This window comes from Nematostella vectensis, chromosome 6 (assembly GCF_932526225.1).
Source record: "Nematostella vectensis chromosome 6, jaNemVect1.1, whole genome shotgun sequence".
NCBI classification, from domain to species: Eukaryota; Metazoa; Cnidaria; class Anthozoa; order Actiniaria; family Edwardsiidae; genus Nematostella; species Nematostella vectensis.
Window position 1 is genome coordinate 14,006,883 of NC_064039.1, and position 22,802 is coordinate 14,029,684.

Sequence of the window (22,802 nt, forward strand, 5' to 3'; positions counted from 1 at the left end):
ATGTTGTGCTTTTAGGTATATAGATTGAGCCAATGATACTTTTGGAAATTTAAAAGCATGTCTCCTATGCCAAAAAGCGATTTTGTTAAAATTTCTGAGAAATGTTATTATAGTTTCATTGTTTCAAAAAATGAATTTAAGATTAAAATTATAGTTATAAAACAACCTTATATATCTTTTTTTGTTTTAAAAGATTACATGATACGTTTTTCGGGTCCTGTATACTGAATATTTTTACTTTAATTTAAGACACAAACATTTAAAAAAGCTTGTTATGACTTTTTCCCAATTTTCAACCCCTCGATGTGTCCATTTAGAATGGGTGCAAAATGCCAGTTTTGTGGATTTTTTTAAGAGAAGGAGGGGGGTCAAACAAGTTTTTGGGGTTTCCTTTGGGTTTCTCTATACCGAAAAAAATGCTTAATTCCTGGGGGGGGGGGGGTGGTCAACAAAGTTTTGATGTTTGCAAAGAGGGTTGCAAAGAAAACTCAAGTGGAGTGGCGCTGAATATACCCCCCGTCATAAATAATGAACACTCCCTAAAAGCAATGAAAAAAACATTCAATTCCGACATTAAAGGTCAATTCAGAATCGCTTCGATTCCGACAACAAAGCTCAAATCAGATTCGCTTGCAAACCAATTTTCTAAATTAAATATTTTCTAAATTAAATTTCAATCTCATATTGCTTGCCCTTTCTCAACAAATATAAAATACTTTGAACTCACTATGCTGACAATTTACTGGGTCATTTGGTCCATTGAGGACCTTTCCCGACTGTCGGTTATATAGCCATGCGTTCGTATTATGAACAATGAAGTAAACTATACCTGAGTCACTAAGTAAAAGATAAAATATCTAAATGCCCCTTTTTGCTATTTTCTTTTTATGGAAATACAGGGAACCTAGCTCTTCGCCAGCCCACTGCATCCTTGAATATATGGGAAGGCAGAGCACCTCCTCACCTCGCTGTGGATGGGGTTAACATGTCGAATTTTTTCACTGGGTCTACCATCTGGTGCTTTGGGACCTCCCCAGACCCTACTCACGGAGGGTGGTGGCGGGTGGACCTCGGACGGACCCACGTGGTGGACGAAGTGTTTATCATATCAAGGGGAGATTGTTGCCCAGAGAGACTGGCAGGACTGGAAGTCAGAGTTGGTACGTGTTGATTTAGTCATAGGTGAACATCATCATTGTTGTTTTTTATAATTGTTGATTTAGTTTTAGATGAGCATCATAAACCCTCTGGCAGTGACCACCCTCAATGATAGTGCTTACAATGCTTACTAACAATACACTCAAGGGGGTACTTGATTTGGAGCTAGCTCTGCTGTGCCTTTCGCACCAGTATAACTGGTGGGAATTCAAGAAATGAATAATAAATAAATGAATTCATTTTATACTTATCAGAATCATAGCTGGTAAGACCAGTTTTTTTCCCAGCGGCCGCGGTGACGAATTCCAAATTCAGCCCCCCCCCCCCCCCCCCCCTTCCCCTCGCAAACATGGTAACCATTTGTATCCGCTAGTCAAGTAAACAAATGTAGGCGTTTTTTTGTAGAAACTTTAAAATAAAAGACGAACAACATTATTTACCATCTACATCCATAGTGCCATCCTAGGCCCAATCACTCCGCTCGCTAGTCGGTTTTTTCTTTCTTCTTCACTTGACTTCGCCGCTCAGACAAACAAAACAGTCAAACTATTCAGGGATTTAGCTTTCTGTGAGTATATTAAGTTAGACTTGTTTTTTTCTTCTGGATATTGTAGTTTATCCATTTAAAATCAACATTCTCATGTCATATCAGGAGACAGCCTGGTGAATAACGGAATAGAGAACCCCATGTGTGGAAGTAAGATAACCACGGGACCTATCAACAAGCCCATCTACTGCAGTCCGGGTCTGCGAGGTCGCTATGTCGTACTATACATCCCTGGAGTGAATAACAGACTTGAGATATGCGAGGTCATGGTGAACCGGAACCCGACAGGTAACCAAAATCCCTAGGGAGGGAGGTAGGGGTGTTGAGCTTCGTCGAGGTCCCTATGCCTTATTCTATATTCCTTGGGCATACAGCAAACTTATGATATGTGTTATATATTCAGATTGCTATTGTCATGCGCAGTAGCCTCTCCGACTGCTCATGCGCAGTTAGGAGATGGCGAGCATGTGCTTTTTGAGTTCGGCAATGTTTACGTTCCAGAGTTAAAGTTTAACAGTGTTACATACTGTCTCTTTTATTGGATTATTATTTTCAACCTGACTACCCAATACACTACAATATGCGGGGTTATGGCCAAACTTAGGATAAGGTGAATTGGCTAGCTACTCATTTACTTTGAAACACGTCTCAAATGCGAACCTGTTTCTTATTATGTGTCTCCAATCTTCATCCTCCCCATAGCATCCCTAGGCTCCCAAGTTTCCCTTCTCCCCTCCGCATTTGACTAGTACTTGGTCTGGCCTCCTGCTGATAAACCCCGTACTAGAATACACGTGAGGATGGCAAACTTAATCAACAGTTGAAGAAGATTTCATCAATTTGGCGGAGAGGGGGAGGGGAGGGGGTAGGAGAGGAGATGGGACCTCTATGCATCGCTTTTCAACCCGTCGACATGACAAACAGCATCCTGCAAAGCTATGGTTTACTTGAACCCTACAGTTAATGCTCTCTCGTCGTGGACATTCAGGAACGAGTCTCTTTCAGGGTATTTGTATTGCAGCCTCTTCATCATCAAACTAATGGTGCTTCTGAATGGCCCCTACCAAGTTTGATTGTCTGAAGATGTTTCTATTTAAGATGTGCAACCCCGTCCCCTGGGTAATTTGCCATATGGCGTCAGATACTGAAAATTACCCCGAAGACCCTGGGGACGAGGTGATGAGATGTGAATACTTTTGTTTTTGATGAGCTGAGAATATTTTGGTTCTTGATGACGTCACACACCATGTGACTAACTTGTTGCCCCCCCCCCCCCCCCCCCCACCACCGCTTCACTTTTTTATTCTCTTATTTCTTAATCTTAGGTATGGTGTACCTCTAGGGGGTGCTTTGGGCCGCGTCAGTGCTCCGCTATAAACCATAATGCATATATGCAAATATGCAGGAGTCTTAACTAAAAATCTGCTGTTATATTTTGTTTTAATTTCTAGTGAATCTTGAGTTGAAAAAACCTACGACCCAGATTTCTCTTTATGGTGCCGGCGATGCTTCACGAGCTGTTGATGGGAACACTGACGGGATCTTTGCCAGAGGGAGCTGTACGCACACTTCTGCGCATACTAATCCCTGGTGGCGCGTGGACCTGGGCACTACTCATCCAGTCTCGGAAGTGTTCCTGGTGAATCGTGTGAAAGATTCAGAGAGATTGCAAAATGCTGAAGTCAGAGTTGGTGAGTAATTACATTTTAAATATATAAGCCTGGCACCTTTTGGGGATACTGAGATAATGAGAATTGTTGACCGTTGCCATATTGCACAACGTTTAAGTCAAAGCTGATGAGTGATGTAGGTAACTGTACTAATAGACACTGAAGTCGCTGGAACGATTCTGATTGGCCGCTCAGATCATGTGGTCTAGGCGATTCAAACACTTTGAAACAGCTGCTCTGCCATTCTCTCGGGCAAAATTCTCTAGAAGCGGAAGTGAAATTCCAAAAGTACGGTGTGTTCATTGAAATGATGCTAATGCGTTTGCAGTTATTTTCCATTCAATTTTTTTTTATTTCTTGCACCGTAACACATGCTTTGTAAGGCCTTTTCTATATAAAGAGTTAAAATCCTCTATGTCCTGATAAAGTTGATAGCTGGAAATTAGTTGTTAGATGATGACTCATCACATAAAGACATCAACAGGATGTGTCAAGAAGGCCATTTCACTGATAAGTCAGGTTGTCTGAGAAAGTCACTGCTACTGTAAAGATAATAAATGAACATCACATTCACAAAGTTACGGTCAGTTCTTGTAATACTATAATATCTATTCATAAATGATTGTGACCTATAATGCGCATTACATATTTTGCAAACATGGAACTGCTAAGAAATCACTCGTCTTCCTGAGCCAGGGTTGATGTCTCCCCCCAGGAGACTCTCTGACCGATAACAGCAACACCAATCCTCGCTGTGGAGACATGTTCTCCATGGCAACACTGCAGAAGCTATCCATCTACTGCAAGCCGAGGAGATCAGGACGCTATGTGAACGTGCGTCTGGTGGGAGCTAATATGGTTTTCACCCTGTGTGAGGTGGAGGTGTACTCCGAGAGCAAAGGTACGTGTGTGGGGGGGAGGGGAGGAGAGGAGAGGAGGGATTCATGGGGAATTTTAACTGGTACTCACCTTTTGTGAGGTGGAGGTGTACTCCGAGAGCAAAGGTGCGTGTGTGTGGGGAGGGGGTTGAATTCTGACTGGTACTGGCCCTGTGGTGCGTACGCAAAGGTATCTACACCGAGTGCAAAGGTGCGTACGCAAAGGTGACTACTTCGAGAGCAAAGTTACGTACGCAAAGGTGTCTACTCCGAGAGCAAAGATGCGTACGCAAAGGTGTCTACTCCGAGAGAAAAGATGCGTACGCAAAGGTGTCTACTCCGAGAGGTGAATGGTGAATGGAGATACTTGATATTTGAGCCTCTATCTGTTCGTGCATGTAGTAAGAGCTAACATGATACTCATCCTTTTTGAGGTGAGGTCTATGGACAGTAAAGGTAACATAAGGGAGAGAAACTGGAGACACTGGATATTTGTCCCTTTATCTGTGCGTGCATATGATGCAGAATTTGGGTCGTGCCGGAGAAGGGTAACTCTCGCTGTAGAGAGAAGATGGTGAAGAACCTTTCAATGCTAGGATGACCCTGTTTGTGAACTTTGTGTTGTGGACATGTTCCATGTTTGTAATCAATAATAATTTGTAATCACTAGGCCATTCCAGCTATAAGCATGCGCGCACACTCGACATGGAAACCTACCTCGTCTACCGTCATACAGCGCGCGCTTTATTTGATGCATGACGGTAGTTGAGAAAGGTTTCTATTGAAATGCGCACGCGAGCTTATAGCTCGAAAGGCCTTTTGGAATAGTGCGAAGGGTGTGCTTTACGGGTAAAACAAATAATTCTTCTTTCTCGTCAACAGCTGTGATCCTCAACAAACCCCCACCACCGGAGGTGCCTGAAATCTACGACATTCAAGCTACTTTTGCAAACTTTACATGCCCCGAGGCGTTTGGGTACCCTGTGCCAGATGTAGCCTGGGTACTAAATGGCAAAGTTTACCAAAACGGTTCTAGTCGTCATTTTCGGACACCAGCCTTGGAGGGTGTGGCGTATGGGGACTTGACATTGGAGTGCATCGTGTCCAACAAACACGGCTCTGACTTCTACCAGTTTCCTGTTCACCATCTCAGTAAGTGTTGACTGTTATTTCCCATGAACGTCGCTGTTTGTCTGGGAGAAAGAGCCATTGCTTACCAGTAAGCAAATAAATATACGAATGCCTAAATAAATGAATACCTGAATTAATGAATGAATAAAAAAATACCTAACTAAACAAACAAATAAATAAAAAAGAATAAATAAAAGAAGTAATAGATAAATAAAAAGACCTGGAATGTCTCATGCGTTCTATTTACTCCGCTGCAAAATGGGTGATTTATTCGAATTTTGAGCAAACTTCAAAAGACAACGCTCTATATGACAAAATGGTAAAATCCACACGTTCCTACCAAAAAACATTGACCTATTCTCTGGTTTATAATTTTCCCTTCATTACAGGTCACCTCATGATGTGTCGAGATCACCAGACCAAAAATCATCCCACACGAGATGCCACATATAAAGTCACAGGGAGCTTTAGCAACGACGGTGATATCAATGAGACGAAATGGCGGCGATACGAAGCGGGGTCAGCACCCATGCAGGTACAATTTCAAAAATGATATCTGTTCTTTTCCATTTTCCCAAATGGGATCTTTTTGACACTATTTTAGTTAGGTTGAATGATAAAACGCTGGCTTCACTTTAGGCTGTGTCTATTTTTGATATTTATTTTAATGAATTCTTAAAAGAATTTCCATGTTTCTGCGATCGAGGTTAGGGTCGTGTGCTCGTGCCATCCTGCACCCTTCACTACGATTCTTTGAGTTCTGCTTTATTTTTTCCTAAGTGGAAAGTAATTTATATCTCTTCCACCCCACCATTAGCTCGCCGAGTCGTGCGTACCTACCCATCGCTGCAACACCAAGGCCACCGGATGGATGACGGAACCTCATCCCAGCGCCCGCGATGGCGTGGTACAGCGGACAGTGTGTTTTCACTGGGACGATGATTGCTGCCGTTATCAGACGCAAATCTTTGTCCGCCGTTGCCATGGATTCTACGTCTACAGACTTAAAGCGCTGAAGTTTGCTGTGGAGGCAAGATACTGCACTAGAGGTACTAGAAGCTGAAACATCGATTGGTTCACCATCAAAGTCAGAATCTTTTAAAATGTCTTGTTTCCCCCACTCTTTGTTTTAGCACTTGTGACACCATACGATGAAAGCATCTTGATGTCCCAGTACATATCCTCATCCGGTTACGACAACTACGCGTTACGAAGTCACGCAGTCGCCATAGAGCAAGATGTCACGGTGGAAGATTGCGTTATGTTCTGCATGTTGGATTGCAGGTGTCAATCACTAAACTACAATACAAGCAGCCAAACTTGCGAGATCAACAACTCGACCAGACACGAGAGCGAAGATGATGTTACATTGAGAGCAGGAGTGCTCCATTACGAGTCTGTACAGTTTATACAATTCAACGATTAGATGCGTGTGGTGTCGGTGATAATGTGTTTGATGTCAACGATTAGAAGCGGGTGATGTACGACAGTAAAACAATCCCAGAATACACTAGGGTGAAGAGGGCTCCTCTGCGAGGCTGAACTAGTTTAACACTCTGACAAGTAATTGCGTGATATCAACAATGCGTGTGGTACACGGGCCGTAGCGGTGCCGGAAGTAATGATGACTGATTTAGATGATGTTTACACTGGGCGTAGCGGTGCCAGTAGTAATGATGACTGATTTAGATGATGTTTACACTGGGCGTAGCGGTGCCAGTAGTAATGATGACTGATTTAGATGATGTTTACACTGGGCGTAGCGGTGCCAGGAGTAATGATGACTGATTTAGATACTGTTTACACTGGACGTAGCGGTGCCAGGAGTAATGATGACTGATTTAGATGATGTTTACACTGGGCGTAGCGGTGCCAGGAGTAATGATGACTGTTTTAGATGCTGTTTACACTGGCCGTAGCGGTGCCAAGAGTAATGATGACTGATTTAGATGCTGTTTACACGGGCCGCTGCGGTGCCAGGTGTAATGATGACTGATTTAGATGATGTTTACACTGGGCGTAGCGGTGCCAGTACTAATGATGACTGATTTAGATGCTGTTTACACTGGCCGTAGCGGTGCCAGGAGTAATGCTGATTGATTTAGATGCTGTTTATACTGGACGTAGCGGTGCCAGTAGTAATGATGACTGATTTAGATGATGTTTACACTGGGCGTAGCGGTGCCAGGAGTAATGATGACTGATTTAGATGCTGTTTACACTGGGCGTAGCGGTGCCAGTAGTAATGATGACTGATTTAGATACTGTTTAAACTGAACGTAGCGGTGCCAGAAGTAATGATGACTGGTGCTGGCGCTATTCGAAAAAGGCGTAGCGGTTCCAGGAGTAATGCTGATTGATTTAGATGCTGTTTAAACTGGACGTAGCAGTGCCAGTAGTAATGATGACTGATTTAGATGATGTTTACACTGGACGTAGCGGTGCCAGTAGTAATGATGACTGATTTAGATGCTGTTTACACTGGGCGTAGCGGTGCCAGTAGTAATGATGACTGATTTAGATGATGTTTAAACTGGACGTAGCAGTGCCAGTAGTAATGATGACTGATTTAGATACTGTTTACACTGGGAGGGCCCCCGAATGGTCTTTGGCGAGCACCCCGTTTTTTATGCAAGACCGAGCATTTTTAGTCGGAAAAAAATTGCGCGAGCATGCGAGCATTAGCCGAAAACTGCGAGCACATCGAAATTTCGGGGGATCATTCGGGGGCAATACTGGGCGTAGCAGTGCCAGAGGTAATGATGAGTGATGCTTGTGCTGTTAACACGGGCCGTAGCGGTGCCAGGAGTAATGCTAACTGGTTCTGGTGCTATTTAAAAGGGGCGTAGAGGGGCTAGGAGTAATGCTGACTGATGCTTGCGCCCCTAGATCCCCTAAAACTACCTGTATCAGTCAACACAAAAAGCTGTTAAATGTTGGCTCCGCTTATAGGCAGTGCCTGAATCTATATATTACGAGGCTTAGCGGTGCCAGGTGTAAAACTGGTTGATACTGGCCCTCCCAGCACGCCACCTCTCCGTAAGGCGCTGACTAATCAAAATGCACTAAATGCAATTTTTTCAAAGCTTAAAGCAGTATACCGACAAATTTGATTTAAATTCCCTTTTAAATTGAAAAAATTATAATCATCACAGTATTGAATAATTGTTCAACAGAACTACCTCAGTATGTTAGTAGGTGGTAATCATATTGTGTGTTTTGTTTCTCATTGCCCCCCCCCCCCCCCCTTAAAAAAAAAAACAGAAAAAGAACGATTATTTTTGCCATAACAAAAGTATCAATTGTGTTTTCCCTTCTCTGGGATTTTTCACATAAAAGTCATGGATATAGTATCAAAAACAATAAAGATTCCTGAATAGCTGTTTACGAATTCTAAATTGTGTAGTTCCCCAGGGTCTTTTTTCTGTTTATGACAAAATCAGCATAACAACTGCGGAAAACTCACTCTCTAAAGTATAATGACCTCAGATGGAGAGACGTGAGTAAGTTAGAGCTAGAACAAGGGCTGCGAAGTGCAAATAAAGTAAAGGTATGAAGATACCTCAAAAGTCTAGAAATTAGACCCCGTGGGCTCCTGTATCTTTTCTACTTGGGCTAATTAATTCTTGACTATGGGCTTATACGCGGATATCTAAGCATTATTTAGAAATACAAGACTCCGATAACCTACAACAACCAAATTTGGAATGGTGAATAACCATAGGAAAAACTATGATCTGCACAGTCTGTTGCCATGGAAGCAGCAAATGTGCATATATTTGCATATCAATTAGCCAAAAACGAAAATGGGGAAAACTTATATAGTGCAATTTGGTGTTCTAAGCACATATATTTATTCATAGTCAAAAGCCCCATAATAAATAGCCTTTGTATCTGGTCCATCGAGCCCGTAACCATGACAACGGTTAACGTGGTAACAAAAAATTCTATATTTCGCTGAAATTAATGACTGGACCAGGTGCAAATTGTTGTAAGTTACCCCGATCTATCACTATGCCAAGCTTTATTGTCATATCATGTATACTTCGCCAGATATTCAAGAAAATCATTTGGTTCCGCGTACCAACTCATCATGATCAAAAAGGGCAAATAATAAACATTTAAAAGGCTAGAAAGTGAAGTCCATGGATTTCTTATTCTTTTGTAAGACTCTTCTTCTGTCCGAGGGAAAAGGCGACTTGCTACAGTACCAGAAGTTCGACACCTCTCCACTTTGCGCTTTTGCTGCACGGTCACATTGCACTGATTTGTAGATATAAATGCACTATATTACCAAGGAAGGATGGAAGTTTAAATATGCTGAAATATTTCAAGGTAGGGCGTGGTATCTCCAAGATATGACGTCACCCTACTTAATCTAACCATTACCATACATTAACCTACCTAGAGATCACAAGCTCGACCCCCGGGACATAGCGGGGAAAGTAACATTTATGTGGTGTGAAATGTGCGTTACTTTCCCGGCTACCGGGGACTGTGACGCTGTTAAAACCCCCGATACATGGCCCCGGTGTTTTCTGATGACGACCTACCATCGAAAGCCATACCTTCCTTTGAGCTGCCATGTTCAGTGAACTAAAATTCGGCGAGAAAAAGCGTATGCATACTACACCCACTTTGGGGCCCTCTCTAGTTTTTTCACCACAGGCTACCCGAAATTGAAGATACTATCGTTTTCCAATTGCGTGGTGATTTTAAACAATTTTCACATGAGCGTTTTTGAGAAAATGAAGGATGTTGATTTTAGAGGTTTAATTTATACAATAATAACCCGTAATATTTAGACGACCACAACTTTGTCCAAGGAGGTAAATTCAACAACCGACTAATATTTTGCTTGATACCTATATTCTAAGAAATTCTTTTGATGCCAAAACCGATTGAAAAATTTTTAGATCGCGAGATTTCTTTCTTAGAACGTTAATGATGCCTCGCCATCTTAGAGAGCTACCACTTCATTCGGCGCTGCAAGAATAAAAATGCGTCTAATTTCCAATTCCCACGTACAATGTTTTTCTAGATCGCTGACCGAATATTTTGATGATTAATTAGTATGCTATGTAAATTGAGGAGTCATTGAAAACCTCCTTCATATCTTTCTATCGTAACTAAACGACGCATAATTCCAGCTCCTTTCCCCCGATCTCTATGTTTTGGTCGTTTTCTATTAGCTATTGTCTAAATTGCAGAATGGAATGTGATCACACTCCGCATGGTTGTTTTCCGAATCTTTTCCGACAAATGCAAACAGGGTTATGGTAAGGGTGCTGATATGTTTTTCAAGAAAAAATAACCGTAATAAAACTCTAGACATTAAAAACACAAGAAGAAGTCATGTTGTAAGTTTTTATTTAATTTAATGCAATATAATTCTACATAATGTGTTGCATTCTAAGCAACACATAATGTAGAATTTTTTAAATAGCTATTCAGGAATTTTCTTTTTTCTTTGATTCTTTATAGATGCTATATCCACACGGCTTTTACGTGAAAATTTCAAGAAAAAGGAGAAAATTGTTTTCTATCCCTTCTACACTTTCTTTGATATTTTTTTTAAGTCCTTGCAAAAATAATCGGGTTTCTTTCTTTTTGGGGACAATGAAAGACAAAATCAAAAATAAAATATGATTACCCTCTATGTTTAGGGGACTACACTCTTTTTTTATAAGAAATTTCCGTTGAGGCTGGCCCGTTCTTATTTTTGGGACATTTCAAGGCTGAATATATTCTTAACGATGTTCTTAAATTTTATTGTATATAAAGAATATAATACCCATATGATTTATAAGGAAGAGAATTACACTAATGATCAATAGCAATAATAAGGTTGTTACTATGAGCACAAATTGATTCTGCATTTTAGAACGCATCAGGACTAAAAAAAGGAATTTTTTTCTGCTATCTGAGCCTCGGTATGTTCTTGATATTTGGTGAAAACTCAGGCTGGACGTTCTTATAAAAAAAAGGTTCTTATAAAAAAAAAGAGTGTAGCCGGGATCTTTAAGACGAAGATGAAGACGAAGGCAAGACTGGTATTTCCAATTCTTTAATTGTTCACAGTCGCAACCACACAATATAACAACAAAACAACAGAACTAAGGTCGCTATATTTATACGCTAGGACCAGACAGCAATCCATGTGGAGGTCCCACATGAAAGGAGATAAATAGGGAGAATTGGATACATTCGGCAAAACGAACCAATCAGCCAAAAGCGCAAGGGCGTGGGAAATCACAGGGTTGGTCTCTCGTCCCTGCGTATTTACAAAATAATCAATGAAGTCAAGGTAACTCTAAGATAGAATAATGATTAAGTTTTAAAACTGAACTGCGCATGCTCAAAGGGCCTGTCACTACAAGATTTTCCTTAAAATGAGATAGCGATAAAAATAAATGATGTCTAAACCAAGGAGTGAAAATGGCATGTGGTTTCGAAGAAAATTCAAAAGATTAGCTTGCCAAATATGTGTCCGAAACGCAAAAGGTCATCGAAGCACAAGTAACTCAAGCTCTGTCAATGAGTATTTTGAACCGGCTCATTGACCGTTAATAGAGAGAACATACGCAAATTTAGAATTCCCTATATCACTCCCACTAAATAAAGAAGGAATTTCTGTTTAACAATTATCCATTATTGATTTGATGATTAAAAAGCTTTTAAATTTAAAAAGGAGTTCAAAGCGAATTTGTCGGTTTACTGCTTTAAGCTCTGACCAAAATCTAAAAAGTTGAGTTGTGAAGTAAAGATTAGAACTGGGAAGGTCTGATTTACCTGCTTATTGTGGTCAATAAAGCTTTTAAATTTAAAAAGGAGTTCAAAGCGAATTTGTCGGTTTACTGCTTTAAGCTCTGACCAAAATCTAAAAAGTTGAGTTGTGAAGTAAAGATTAGAACTGGGAAGGTCTGATTTACCTGCTTATTGTGGTCAATAAAGCTTTTAAATTTAAAAAGGAGTTCAAAGCGAATTTGTCGGTTTACTGCTTTAAGCTCTGACCAAAATCTAAAAAGTTGAGTTGTGAAGTAAAGATTAGAACTGGGAAGGTCTGATTTACCTGCTTATTGTGGTCAATAAAAATTAAAAACATTGTTTTCTGCGATAGTCACCGCTACGCTCAGTGTAAACAGCGCAAGCATCACTCATCATTACTCCTGTAACCGCTACGGCCCGTGTTAACAGCGCAAGCATCACTCATCATTACTCCTGTAACCGCTACGGCCCGTGTTAACAGCGCAAGCATCAGTCATCATCACTCCTGTAACCGCTACGGCCCGTGTTAACAGCGCAAGCATCACTCATCATTACTCCTGTAACCGCTACGGCCCGTGTTAACAGCGCAAGCATCACTCATCATTACTCCTGTAACCGCTACGGCCCGTGTTAACAGCGCAAGCATCACTCATCATTACTCCTGTAACCGCTACGGCCCGTGTTAACAGCGCAAGCATCACTCATCATTACTCCTGTAACCGCTACGGCCCGTGTTAACAGCGCAAGCATCACTCATCATTACTCCTGTAACCGCTACGGCCCGTGTTAACAGCGCAAGCATCAGTTAGCATTACTCCTGTAACCGCTACGGCCCGTGTTAACAGCGCAAGCATCACTCATCATTACTCCTGTAACCGCTACGGCCCGTGTTAACAGCGCAAGCATCAGTTAGCATTACTTCTGTAACCGCTACGGCCCTTGTTAACAGCGCAAGCATCACTCATCATTACCTCTGGCACCGCTACGACCCGCGCACCAAACGCATTGTTGATATGACGTAAATATTTTCAGCGTGTTTAACCCATTTAGCCTCGTTTTGGAGCACTTCTAACATCCCCTCTTGGGGTTGTAACATACCCTTTTGGGGTTGTTTTACTAGCGTACACTACCCGATTCTAATGCCTAGTGCACACTAGAAACATAACGACATCGGCGCGCGCACTATGTTTAGCCCGACATAACGACATGGACATAATGACATAAAAGAAAAAACATGTTTTTTCCCTTATGTCGTCATGTCGAAGATAAGATTGCGAGCGCCCATGTCGTTATGTCGATATGTCGCTAGTGTGCACTAGGCATAATCGTTGACATCAAACCCATTATCACTGACACCACACGCAACTAATCGTTGACTTGTATAAACTGTACAGGCTCGTAATAAAGCACTCCTGCTCTTGGTGTAACATCATCTTCGCTCTCGTGTCTGGTCGAGTTGTTGATCTCGCAAGTCTTGCTGCTTGTGACATAGTTTAGTGATTGACACCTGCGATCCAGCATGCAGAACATAACGCAATCTTCCACCGTTACATCTTGCTCTATGGCGACTGCGTGACTTCGTAACGCGTAGTTGTCGTGACCGGATGGTGGTAAGTACTGTGACATCAAAATGCTTTTATCGTATAGTGTCTTAAGAGCTGAAACAAGAGTGGGGAAAACAAGACATTTAAAAAGATTCTGACTATGATGGTAAACCAATCGAGGAATATTGGAGGGGTACAGAAGAATTAAGAAAATATTGGGGGGCACAGCCACGCCCCTACTGGTCATTTCCATATAATATTTTAACATAATGGGGGAGGGGGCACGTGACCCCAGTGCCCCACACCTGCTACGGCCCTGGATAGTAAACCAATCGATGAGATGTTGCAGCTATGAGTACCTCTAGTGCAGTATCTTGCCTCCACAGCAAACTTCAGCGCTTTAAGTCTGTACACGTAGAATCCATGGCAACGGCGAACTAAGATTTGCGTCTGATAACGGCAGCAATCGCCGTCCCAGTGAAAACACACTGTCCGCTGTACCACGCCATCGCGGTCGCTGGGATGAGGTTCCGTCATCCATCCGGTGGCCTTGGTGTTGCAGCGATGGGTAGGTACGCACGACTCGGAGAGCTAATGGTGGGGTGGAAGAGATATAAATTACTTTCCTCTTAGGAAAAAATAAAGCAGAACTCAAAGAATCGTAGCTAGAGGGTGCACAGGGGGCCCGAGCACTTAACCCTCACCTCGACCGCTAAAACGTATGTAGAATACGAACATTTAGAATAAAACAAAACTCGCAGGCTTGTTACTAGGGAGGGCACAGGGACTGTCACAGGCTCGTTGCTAGAGAGGGCATATGGTGCCCGTTTTACACGCAGAATATCTCTTTTTTTTCTTGTTACTTTGTGAACAAGCGTAACAAGGTAGGAATCTTATTTGTTTATCAGGGCGGTAGCCAGCATGAGGCAAGTGAGACGCACACCTCGTCGGTAAAATTTTGATTCTGGCTACAGGCCTGTAATCATCATGGCAAAAGTAACATAAACAGCAGTAGTGGTAGACTAAGTAGACCAGGCACAATAAGGTACACGTAACAAGCGTACTAAGGTTCTAGAAAACACACAGACTAGGCACACTAGTGGCGTGGATAACATGAACAACGGTAAAAAGCGTACTAAGGTTCTATGTAACACACAAACTAGGCACACTAGTGGCATGGGAAACATGAACAACGGTAACAAGCGTACTAAGGTTCTATGTAACACACAGACTAGGCACACTAGTGGCATGGGTAACATGAACAACGGTAACAAGCGTACTAAGGTTCTAGATAACACACAGACTAGGCACACTAGTGGCGTGGGTAACATAAACAACAGTAACAAGCGTACTAAGGTTCTAGATAACACACAGACTAGGCACACTAGTGGCGTGGGTAACATGAACAACAGTAACAAGCGTACTAAGGTTCTATGTAACACACAGACTAGGTACACTAGTGGCGTGGGTAACATGAACAACAGTAACAAGCGTACTAAGGTTCTAGATAACACACAGACTTGGCACACTAGTGGCGTTGGTAACATGAACAACGGTAACAAGCGTACTATGATTCTAGATAACACACAGACTAGGCACACTGGTGGCGTGGGTAACAGGAACAACGGTAACAAGCGTACTAAGGTTCTAGATAACACACAGACTAGGCACACTAGTGGCGTGGGTAACATGAACAACGGTAACAAGCGTACTAAGGTCCTAGATAACACACAGACTAGGCACACTAGTGGCGTGGGTAACATGAACAATGATAACAAAAGTACTAAGGTTCTAGATAACACACAGACTAGGCACACTAGTGGCATGGGTAACAGGAACAACGGTAAAAAGCGTACTAAGGTTCTAGATAACATACAGACTAGGCACACTAGTGGCGTGGGTAACATGAACAACGGTAACAAGCGTACTAAGGTTCTATGTAACACACAGACTAGGCACACTAGTGGCGTGGGTAACATGAACAACGGTAACAAGCGTACTAAGGTTCTAAATAACACACAGACTAGGCACACTAGTGGCGTGGCTAACATGAACAACGGTAACAAGCGTACTAAGGTTCTATGTAACACACAAACTAGGCACACTAGTGGCGTGGGTAACAGGAACAACGGTAACAAGCGTTCTTAGGTTCTAGTAACAAGAAAAAAAAGCAGGTATGCTGCGGGTAAAATGGGCATGGTGTAAGAGAGGGGGGGGGGGGGGGTAGGGGTGCAGGATGGCACGAGCACTCGACCCTCACCTCGACCGCAAAAAACATGGATAATTTCTTAATTTCAATTAAAATATAAAAAAAAGACACTGCCTAAAGTGAAGCCAGCGTTTATCCTTCAAATTAAGATACCATTTCGGAAAATGGAAAAGAACAGATATCATTTTTGAAATTGTACCTGCATGGGTGCTGACCCCGCTTCGTATCGCCGCCATTCCGTCTCATTGATATCACCGTCGTTGCTATAGCTCCCTTTGACTTTATATGTGACAGCTCGTGTGGGATGATTTTTGGTCTGGTGATCTCGACACATCATGAGGTGACCTGTATTGTAAGGAAAAATATAAACCAGAGAATAGGTCAATGGTTTTTTGCAGGAACGTGTGGATTTTATCATATAGATCGTTGTCTTTTGAAGTTTGCTCAAAATTCGAATAAATCACCCATTTTGCAGCGGAGTAAATAGAACGCATGTGACATGCCAGGGCTTTTTATTTATCTATTCCTTCGTTCATTTATTCTTTTTTTCTACTTGTTTGTTTGTTTATTTATGTAATCATTTATTTATTTGTTTAGCGGTAAGCAATGGCTCTTTCTTTCAGCCAATCAGCGACGTGAATATTGTTTATTTTTTTGGCGTGCATTCATGGGAAATAACATGCAACACTTACTGAGATGGTGAACAGGAAACTGGTAGAAGTCAGAGCCGTGTTTGTTAGACACGATGCACTCCAATGTCAAGTCCCCATACGCCACCCCCTCCAAGGCTGGTGTCCGAAAATGACGACTAGAACCGTTTTGGTAAACTTTGCCATTAAGTACCCAGGCTACATCTGGCACAGGGTACCCAAACGCCTCGGGGCATGTAAAGTTTGCAAAAGTAGCTTCAATGTCGTAGATTTCAGGTACTTCCGGTGGTGGGGGTTTGTTGAGGATCACAGCTGTTGACGAGAAAGAAGAATTATTTGTTTTACCCGTAGAGCACACCCTTCGCACTATTCCAATAGGCCATTCGAGCTATAAGCTCGCGTGCGCATTTCAATAGAAGCCTTTCACTATTCTATCCACAAAGTTACCTTACTCTCGAAAGGTAACTCTTGCAAATATGCACAGCGCACGCACATACACACACACGTACTTATGCTCTGTACCTTTGCTCTCGGAGTAGACACCTTTGCGTACGCACCTTTGCTCTCGGAGTAGACACCTTTGCGTACGCACCTTTGCACTCGGAGTAGACACCTTTGCGTACGCACCTTTGCACTCGGAGTAGACACGTTTGCGTACGCACCTTTGCTCTCGGAGTAGACACCTTTGCGTACGCACCTTTGCTCTCGGAGTAGACACCTTTGCGTACGCACCTTTGCTCTCGGAGTAGACACCTTTGCGTACGCACCTTTGCTCTCGGAGTAGACACCTTTGCGTACGCACCTTTGCTCTCGGAGTAGACACCTTTGCGTACGCACCTTTGCTCTCGGAGTAGACACCTTTGCGTACGCACCTTTGCTCTCGGAGTAGACACCTTTGCGTACGCACCTTTGCTCTCGGAGTAGACACCTTTGCGTACGTACCTTTGCACTCGGAGTAGACACCTTTGCGTACGCACCTTTGCTCTCGGAGTAGACACCTTTGCGTACGCACCTTTGCTCTCGGAGTAGACACCTTTGCGTACGCACCTTTGCTCTCGGAGTAGACTCCTTTGCGTTCGCACCTTTGCTCTCGGAGTAGACACCTTTGCGTACGCACCTTTGCTCTCGGAGTAGACACCTTTGCGTACGCACCTTTGCTCTCGGAGTAGACACCTTTGCGTACGCACCTTTGCTCTCAGAGTAGACACCTTTGCGTACGCACCTTTGCTCTCGGAGTACACCTCCACCTCACACAGGGTGAGTATCACACTAGCTACCACCAGGTGCACGTTCACATGTCGTCCTGATCTCCTCGGCTTGCAGTAGATGGATAGCTTCTGCAGTGTTGCCATGGAGAACATGTCTCCACAGCGAGGGTTGGTGTTGCCGTTATCGGTCAGAGAGTCACCTGGGGGGAAGACATCAACCCTGGCTCAGGAAGACGAGCAATTTCTAAACAGTTCGCAAAATATGTAATGCGCGCTAAAGGTCACAATTATTTATGAGTAAATATGATAATATTACAAGAAATGAGCCGTAACTTTGTAAATGTGATGTTCATTTATTATCTTTACCGTAGCAGTGACTTTCTCAGACAACCTGACTTATCAGTGAAATGGCCTTCTTGACACATCCTGTTGATGTCTTTATGTGATGAGTCGTCATCTAACGACTAATTTCCAGCTATCAACTTTATCAAGACATAGAGGATTTTAACTCTTTATATAGAAAAGGCCTTACAAAGAAATTGTTACGTGGGAAGAAATAATAAAAAAAATCCTAATTCTCGATAGATTGGAAAGAAAACGTTATGAAAACCCAGTCCTCATTCAATGACAGGGTCCGTAGATGGAAATTAATGCAAACGGATAAGCATCATTCCAATGAGCACTATTTTTTTTTCGCCCTTTGGGAGTTTCATACCGCTTCCAGGGGCCCAATAAGGCCTATATAAGACATTTTCTCCTGTAGTTTTAGTAATGTCTCATACATTTATTGTATTTTTGGCTGCTGGAAGGGGGGGACTGGTCCCCTGCTACGCCCCTGCCTTTCTATAGAATTTTGCCCGAGCGAATGCCAATTCCAGAGGAGCTAGTTCAATGTGTGAGAATCGCCTAGATCACGTGATCTGAGCGGCCAATCAGAATCGTTTCAGCGAGTTTTAATAGTATACATTTATAAAAATTCATACAGAACTCCTAGCAATGTTCAGCGTAAATCAGTGTAGTAGTAGTATAGTAGTAGTGCACCACTCACCAACTCTGACTTCAACGTTGTTTAGTCTATCCTGATCTCCTAAACGATTCACCAGGAACACTTCCGAGACTGGTTGAGTAGTGCCCAGGTCCACGCGCCACCAGGGATTTGGTTGATCCCGTGTATGCGTGCAGCTCCCTCTGTAAAAGTCCCCGTCACTGTTCCCATCAACAGCTCGTGAAGCATCACCAGAATGATCAGTAGTGGACTGGGCAGTAGATTTGCTCAATGCTAGATTCGCTAGAATTAGAGAAAAAAAACAGGTTTTCATAAATTCCCCGTCAGTGGTCCCGTCAACAGCCCGTGAAGCATAGCAATAAGCGTAAACTGATCACTGGGTCGTGGATTTGCTCAATGCAAGATTCTCTAGAGACAAAAACAGGGACGTGGCAGGGCGTAGCAGGGGTGTGTCAAGCTGCTCCAATGACCCATGATTTCGAAAGCCATAAGTCAGTCCACCAAGCATTGACTCTTTAACTGCTATTTCCTAATGACAGTCAAAATCACCCCCTTCTTCTCAGAGGAACCTTACGCAACGAAGACGCCATCGCCACCGGTAACCATTATTTAGAACTTAGTACGCTTGTTACCGTCGTTCATGTTACCCACGCCACTAGTGTGCCTAGTCTGTGTGTTATCTAGAACCTTAGTACACTTGTTACCGTCGTTCATGTTACCCACGCCACTAGTGTGCCTAGTCTGTGTTTTATCTAGAACCTTAGTACGCTTGTTACCGTTGTTAATGTTACCCACGCCACATATTGTGACCAAGGCGATTGCCCTCACAGAAAGGTTATAAAAATTTAAATAACCCTGGATATCGGTATTCGCTCGCTATACATTATCTAAAGCATTATATTTCTCCTCTTTCTATTTTTTTTATATATTTTTATAATAGTCGAATCATTTCTATTGTATAGGCGATCGCATGAAATATGTTTTCAATCGTCGTTTGAGACTAGATAAAATTACACTAAACAAACTGCTTGCGTGTGTTGAGGAAACTCTGTTGAAGACGATGCATTATTTTCTAGTTTGGTCATCTTACGTTGCTATTCAAGACCCTTTCTCTCTACAGCTCTGCAGCCACGATATTATGAGATAAATAGGGGTTATTTGCCGGCTGGGAGGTCCGTATCGTGAAATACCGTGACCGAGGTTTTGAAAATACTGATTGAGGCCGAAGAACTCGCAGACAGGGTCACCCCACCTTACCTCCCTGGGGATTTTGCTTACCTGGCGGGTTCCGGTTCACCATGACCTCGCAAAACTCAAGACGGCTATTCGCCCCAACTTATCCCTTCCTCTTTCCCTAGGGATCGTTCATACCTGATGGGTTCAAGTTGATCATCACTTCACATATCTCAAGTCTGTTATTCCCTCCTGGGATATAGAGTATGACATAGCGACCTCGCAGACCCGGCCTGCAGTAGATGGGCTTGCTGATAGGTCCCGTTTTTATCTTACTTCCACACATGGGGTTCTCTATTCCGTTATTCACCAGGCTGTCCCCTATTTATAAAAAAATGGTCGTTAGAGTATATCATGTTTTGTATCGTTAGTTAGGAGGAACCATTTGGACGCATCAGGTAGGAAAAAACCTTATAAGAGGGGGGGTCTAAAATTTGATAGAGTTTTGTCAATCTGGCTTGGTGGTTTCCCATTTAAAGTCAGCCCTTCCTGCTAAAGACCTTATTCTTAACCCACTTTTGTAGTATAACTATATTTATCTAGATGTTTGAACAAATTTCATTCTCACCCACTCTGACTTCCAGTCCTGCCAGTCGCTCAGTACAGCAGTCCGTCCTTGATATGATAAACACTTCATCAACCACGTGGGTACGTCCGAGGTCCACCCGCCACCATCCCCCGTGAGAAGGATCTGGAGAGCTCGCAAAGCACTTGATGGCCGTCCCATTAAGGAAAACAGAGCTACTGACACCGTCAACGGCAAGACTAGATAATGATTCAGTAGTATCCCATACAAGATACTGATTCAATGAAGTTGTGGGCTGACGCAGGGCTAGATTTCCTTAAAGATATCGGAAAGGTGATATCGGAAAGGCGATATCGTGATAAGCTCAAAAAACTACATCCTCGGAAACCCAGGGGTATTTTGCTCTAACGTTTCACTTGCGAGAAAAATAACCCCTGGGGAACAGTAAGGAACGAACTTGGCAAAAAAACCGTCGCGACAGACGACGGCGCCTGGGTCTTTTTGAAGGCAATTCCTGTGGAAAATCTTACGCGTTTAGATATAGTTACCGTTTCGCCAGCTCGGTCTTTTGTAATTTACGAAAAGAAAAATGGGTTAGCCTTCTCTACTCGAAAAAGGAAATCGTGAATTATTGTCGCGTTTGCGGGAGGTCAGAAGGTCGACCAATCACAGATCACCATAGGCCTAGATTTTTTTGCCAAGTTCGTTCCTTACTGTTCCCCAGGGGTTATTTTTCTCGCGAGTGAAACGTTAGAGCAAAATACCCCTGGGTTTCCGAGGATGAAAAAACTAGCACAGGGAAGTAGCCAGTATTTTTAAAAGGAGGGGGGGGGGGGGGGGGGCAAAAGGCTGTTTTAAGGGTGTTGGGACATTTCTCTGAAGGCCGTTGCTAGGAAAACTTCAAGACGTTATAAATCAGCCAAACATTTGTGAAATGGAATAAATTTAGGCATGGCATCATTGTTTATGAATCTCTAAATTTTGATGACGTCATCACATGACGTCACAACAGAAAAATTATATAATCTTAGCTGTTGAAGTATCGGCAATTATAAATGTAGCTTTATAACATGATTGAGGAGGGTCCCTACAAAGTTACGTATGCGTTTTCGATTCTTCCAAATTATAAAATTTTCGCATAATTTTAATGTTTATTTTTCCATTCCTATCTAAATAATCTCTTTAATTTTTGAAATATCGGAAAATCGATACGTAGTTCTGTAGACGGCAACTAGGTGAATATTTTTTGCCTAAAAAAATCGCGATCAGTCCACTCTTCTCAAAGATTATAGTTGGAAATAGTGGAAACGCAAACCGGAAGTAGAATTATCTACGCATGCGCAACTGAGTATTGCGATAAAGCTTGGTTACAAATGCGAATGTTGTAAAAGAATTTTGTTATTTAAATATTGACTATTCTCTCGCTTTAAACAGTGAAATATGCATTGAAACAACTTTTTTCTTGCTCAAATCAGCACTTCAAGTCGCTAAGTAGGTGCTTTAGCTAGGTGATAAATCATGCTCGCCTATTTTTATTTTACACTATTTGCTGTTTTATTACATTTCTCTCGCCAGTTTCGGCGTTTGTTTTCGAAGCTAGAAATGTCGCGCGCGCGTAAATTGTTTTCCCGCCAAAAAGTGTGAAGTTCCCGGATAATCGCGCGTGCGCCTAACAACCGAATTACCACCCTTAAGACATTTTTTCTTTGGTATCTTTAATAATGTCTCATACATTTACTCTATGAAAAAAAATGAAAAAAAATGTCAAATGCCCCATACCTGCCCGTCCCCCTCCCTCCGGCTTTACATTGATATATGCATTATACCCTGCTAGCAGAGCTTTTTCCTGTTTGTTTCTATCAGTTCACTTATCCCCCCCCCTTCCCGACCCACTCGTAGGAATCTCTAGGTTTTAGAGATTTCGGGAAATTTCGGTATGTACTTTATTGTAAGTCATATGCTTATACTGTTATCCTATTATCTTGAATACCACTCATTGTAACACTGTTTATCCTATAGCCCGAGTGTCAGGCCCTTTTGTCGTCCCCTATGAAGTATATACCGGGAAGCGAAGTTTTATTTTTTTCTCTCCGACTTTTGAAAAATAAAATCGCCTGATACTCGGGCTATTTATCCTATCGTTTTCATTAAATAAGTTATTGATAAACCGAGAAGTTTCTTCAAGTACCTGTGTTGGCTGATTTTGTGTTTGTTTATTATCATAATCTGATATTATCAGCTTTTGCAAATGAAACACAATGAGTTTGTTAGCCT

The 22,802-nt window shown here is 42.4% G+C and overlaps 2 protein-coding genes across 8 annotated transcripts in view; one reads left to right on the plus strand and one right to left on the minus strand.

Moving 5' to 3' along the window:
* Nucleotides 1–22,802, minus strand: part of LOC5506716 — a 133,963-nt gene that overhangs the window by 35,689 nt on the left and 75,472 nt on the right. The window contains exons 3-11 of one of the 6 annotated variants that reach the window (XR_007312089.1): nt 20,571–20,843; nt 20,141–20,323; nt 18,812–19,051; nt 17,778–17,963; nt 16,598–16,867; nt 16,105–16,250; nt 14,056–14,287; nt 12,457–13,810; nt 11,436–12,316 (exon numbers count right to left, since the gene is read on the minus strand). The exons of 3 other annotated variants lie outside the window; for them this stretch is intronic. Coding sequence is in view for 2 of the 3 variants with exons in the window: in XM_048729526.1 (XP_048585483.1) it covers nt 13,518–13,810; nt 14,056–14,287; nt 16,105–16,250; nt 16,598–16,867; nt 17,778–17,963; nt 18,812–19,051; nt 20,141–20,323; nt 20,571–20,843 (1,823 nt within the window). In the remaining variant the exon portion in view is untranslated. Of the gene's footprint in view, nt 1–11,435; nt 13,811–14,055; nt 14,288–16,104; nt 16,251–16,597; nt 16,868–17,777; nt 17,964–18,811; nt 19,052–20,140; nt 20,324–20,570; nt 20,844–22,802 lie in introns of those variants that run through there. 2 more of the 6 variants (XM_048729526.1, XM_048729527.1) reach the window with 2 other exon arrangements.
* Nucleotides 1–22,802, plus strand: part of LOC5506700 — a 64,591-nt gene that overhangs the window by 1,770 nt on the left and 40,019 nt on the right. Inside the window, exons 3-10 of one of the 2 annotated variants that reach the window (XM_048729537.1) lie at nt 900–1,160; nt 1,811–1,993; nt 3,157–3,396; nt 4,091–4,276; nt 5,136–5,405; nt 5,774–5,919; nt 6,202–6,433; nt 6,518–8,592. In XM_048729537.1, coding sequence (XP_048585494.1) covers nt 900–1,160; nt 1,811–1,993; nt 3,157–3,396; nt 4,091–4,276; nt 5,136–5,405; nt 5,774–5,919; nt 6,202–6,433; nt 6,518–6,810 — 1,811 coding nt within the window. In that variant the 3' untranslated portion in view covers nt 6,811–8,592. Of the gene's footprint in view, nt 1–899; nt 1,161–1,810; nt 1,994–3,156; nt 3,397–4,090; nt 4,277–5,135; nt 5,406–5,773; nt 5,920–6,201; nt 6,434–6,517; nt 8,593–22,802 lie in introns of those variants that run through there. The other variant, XM_048729538.1, reaches the window with a different exon arrangement.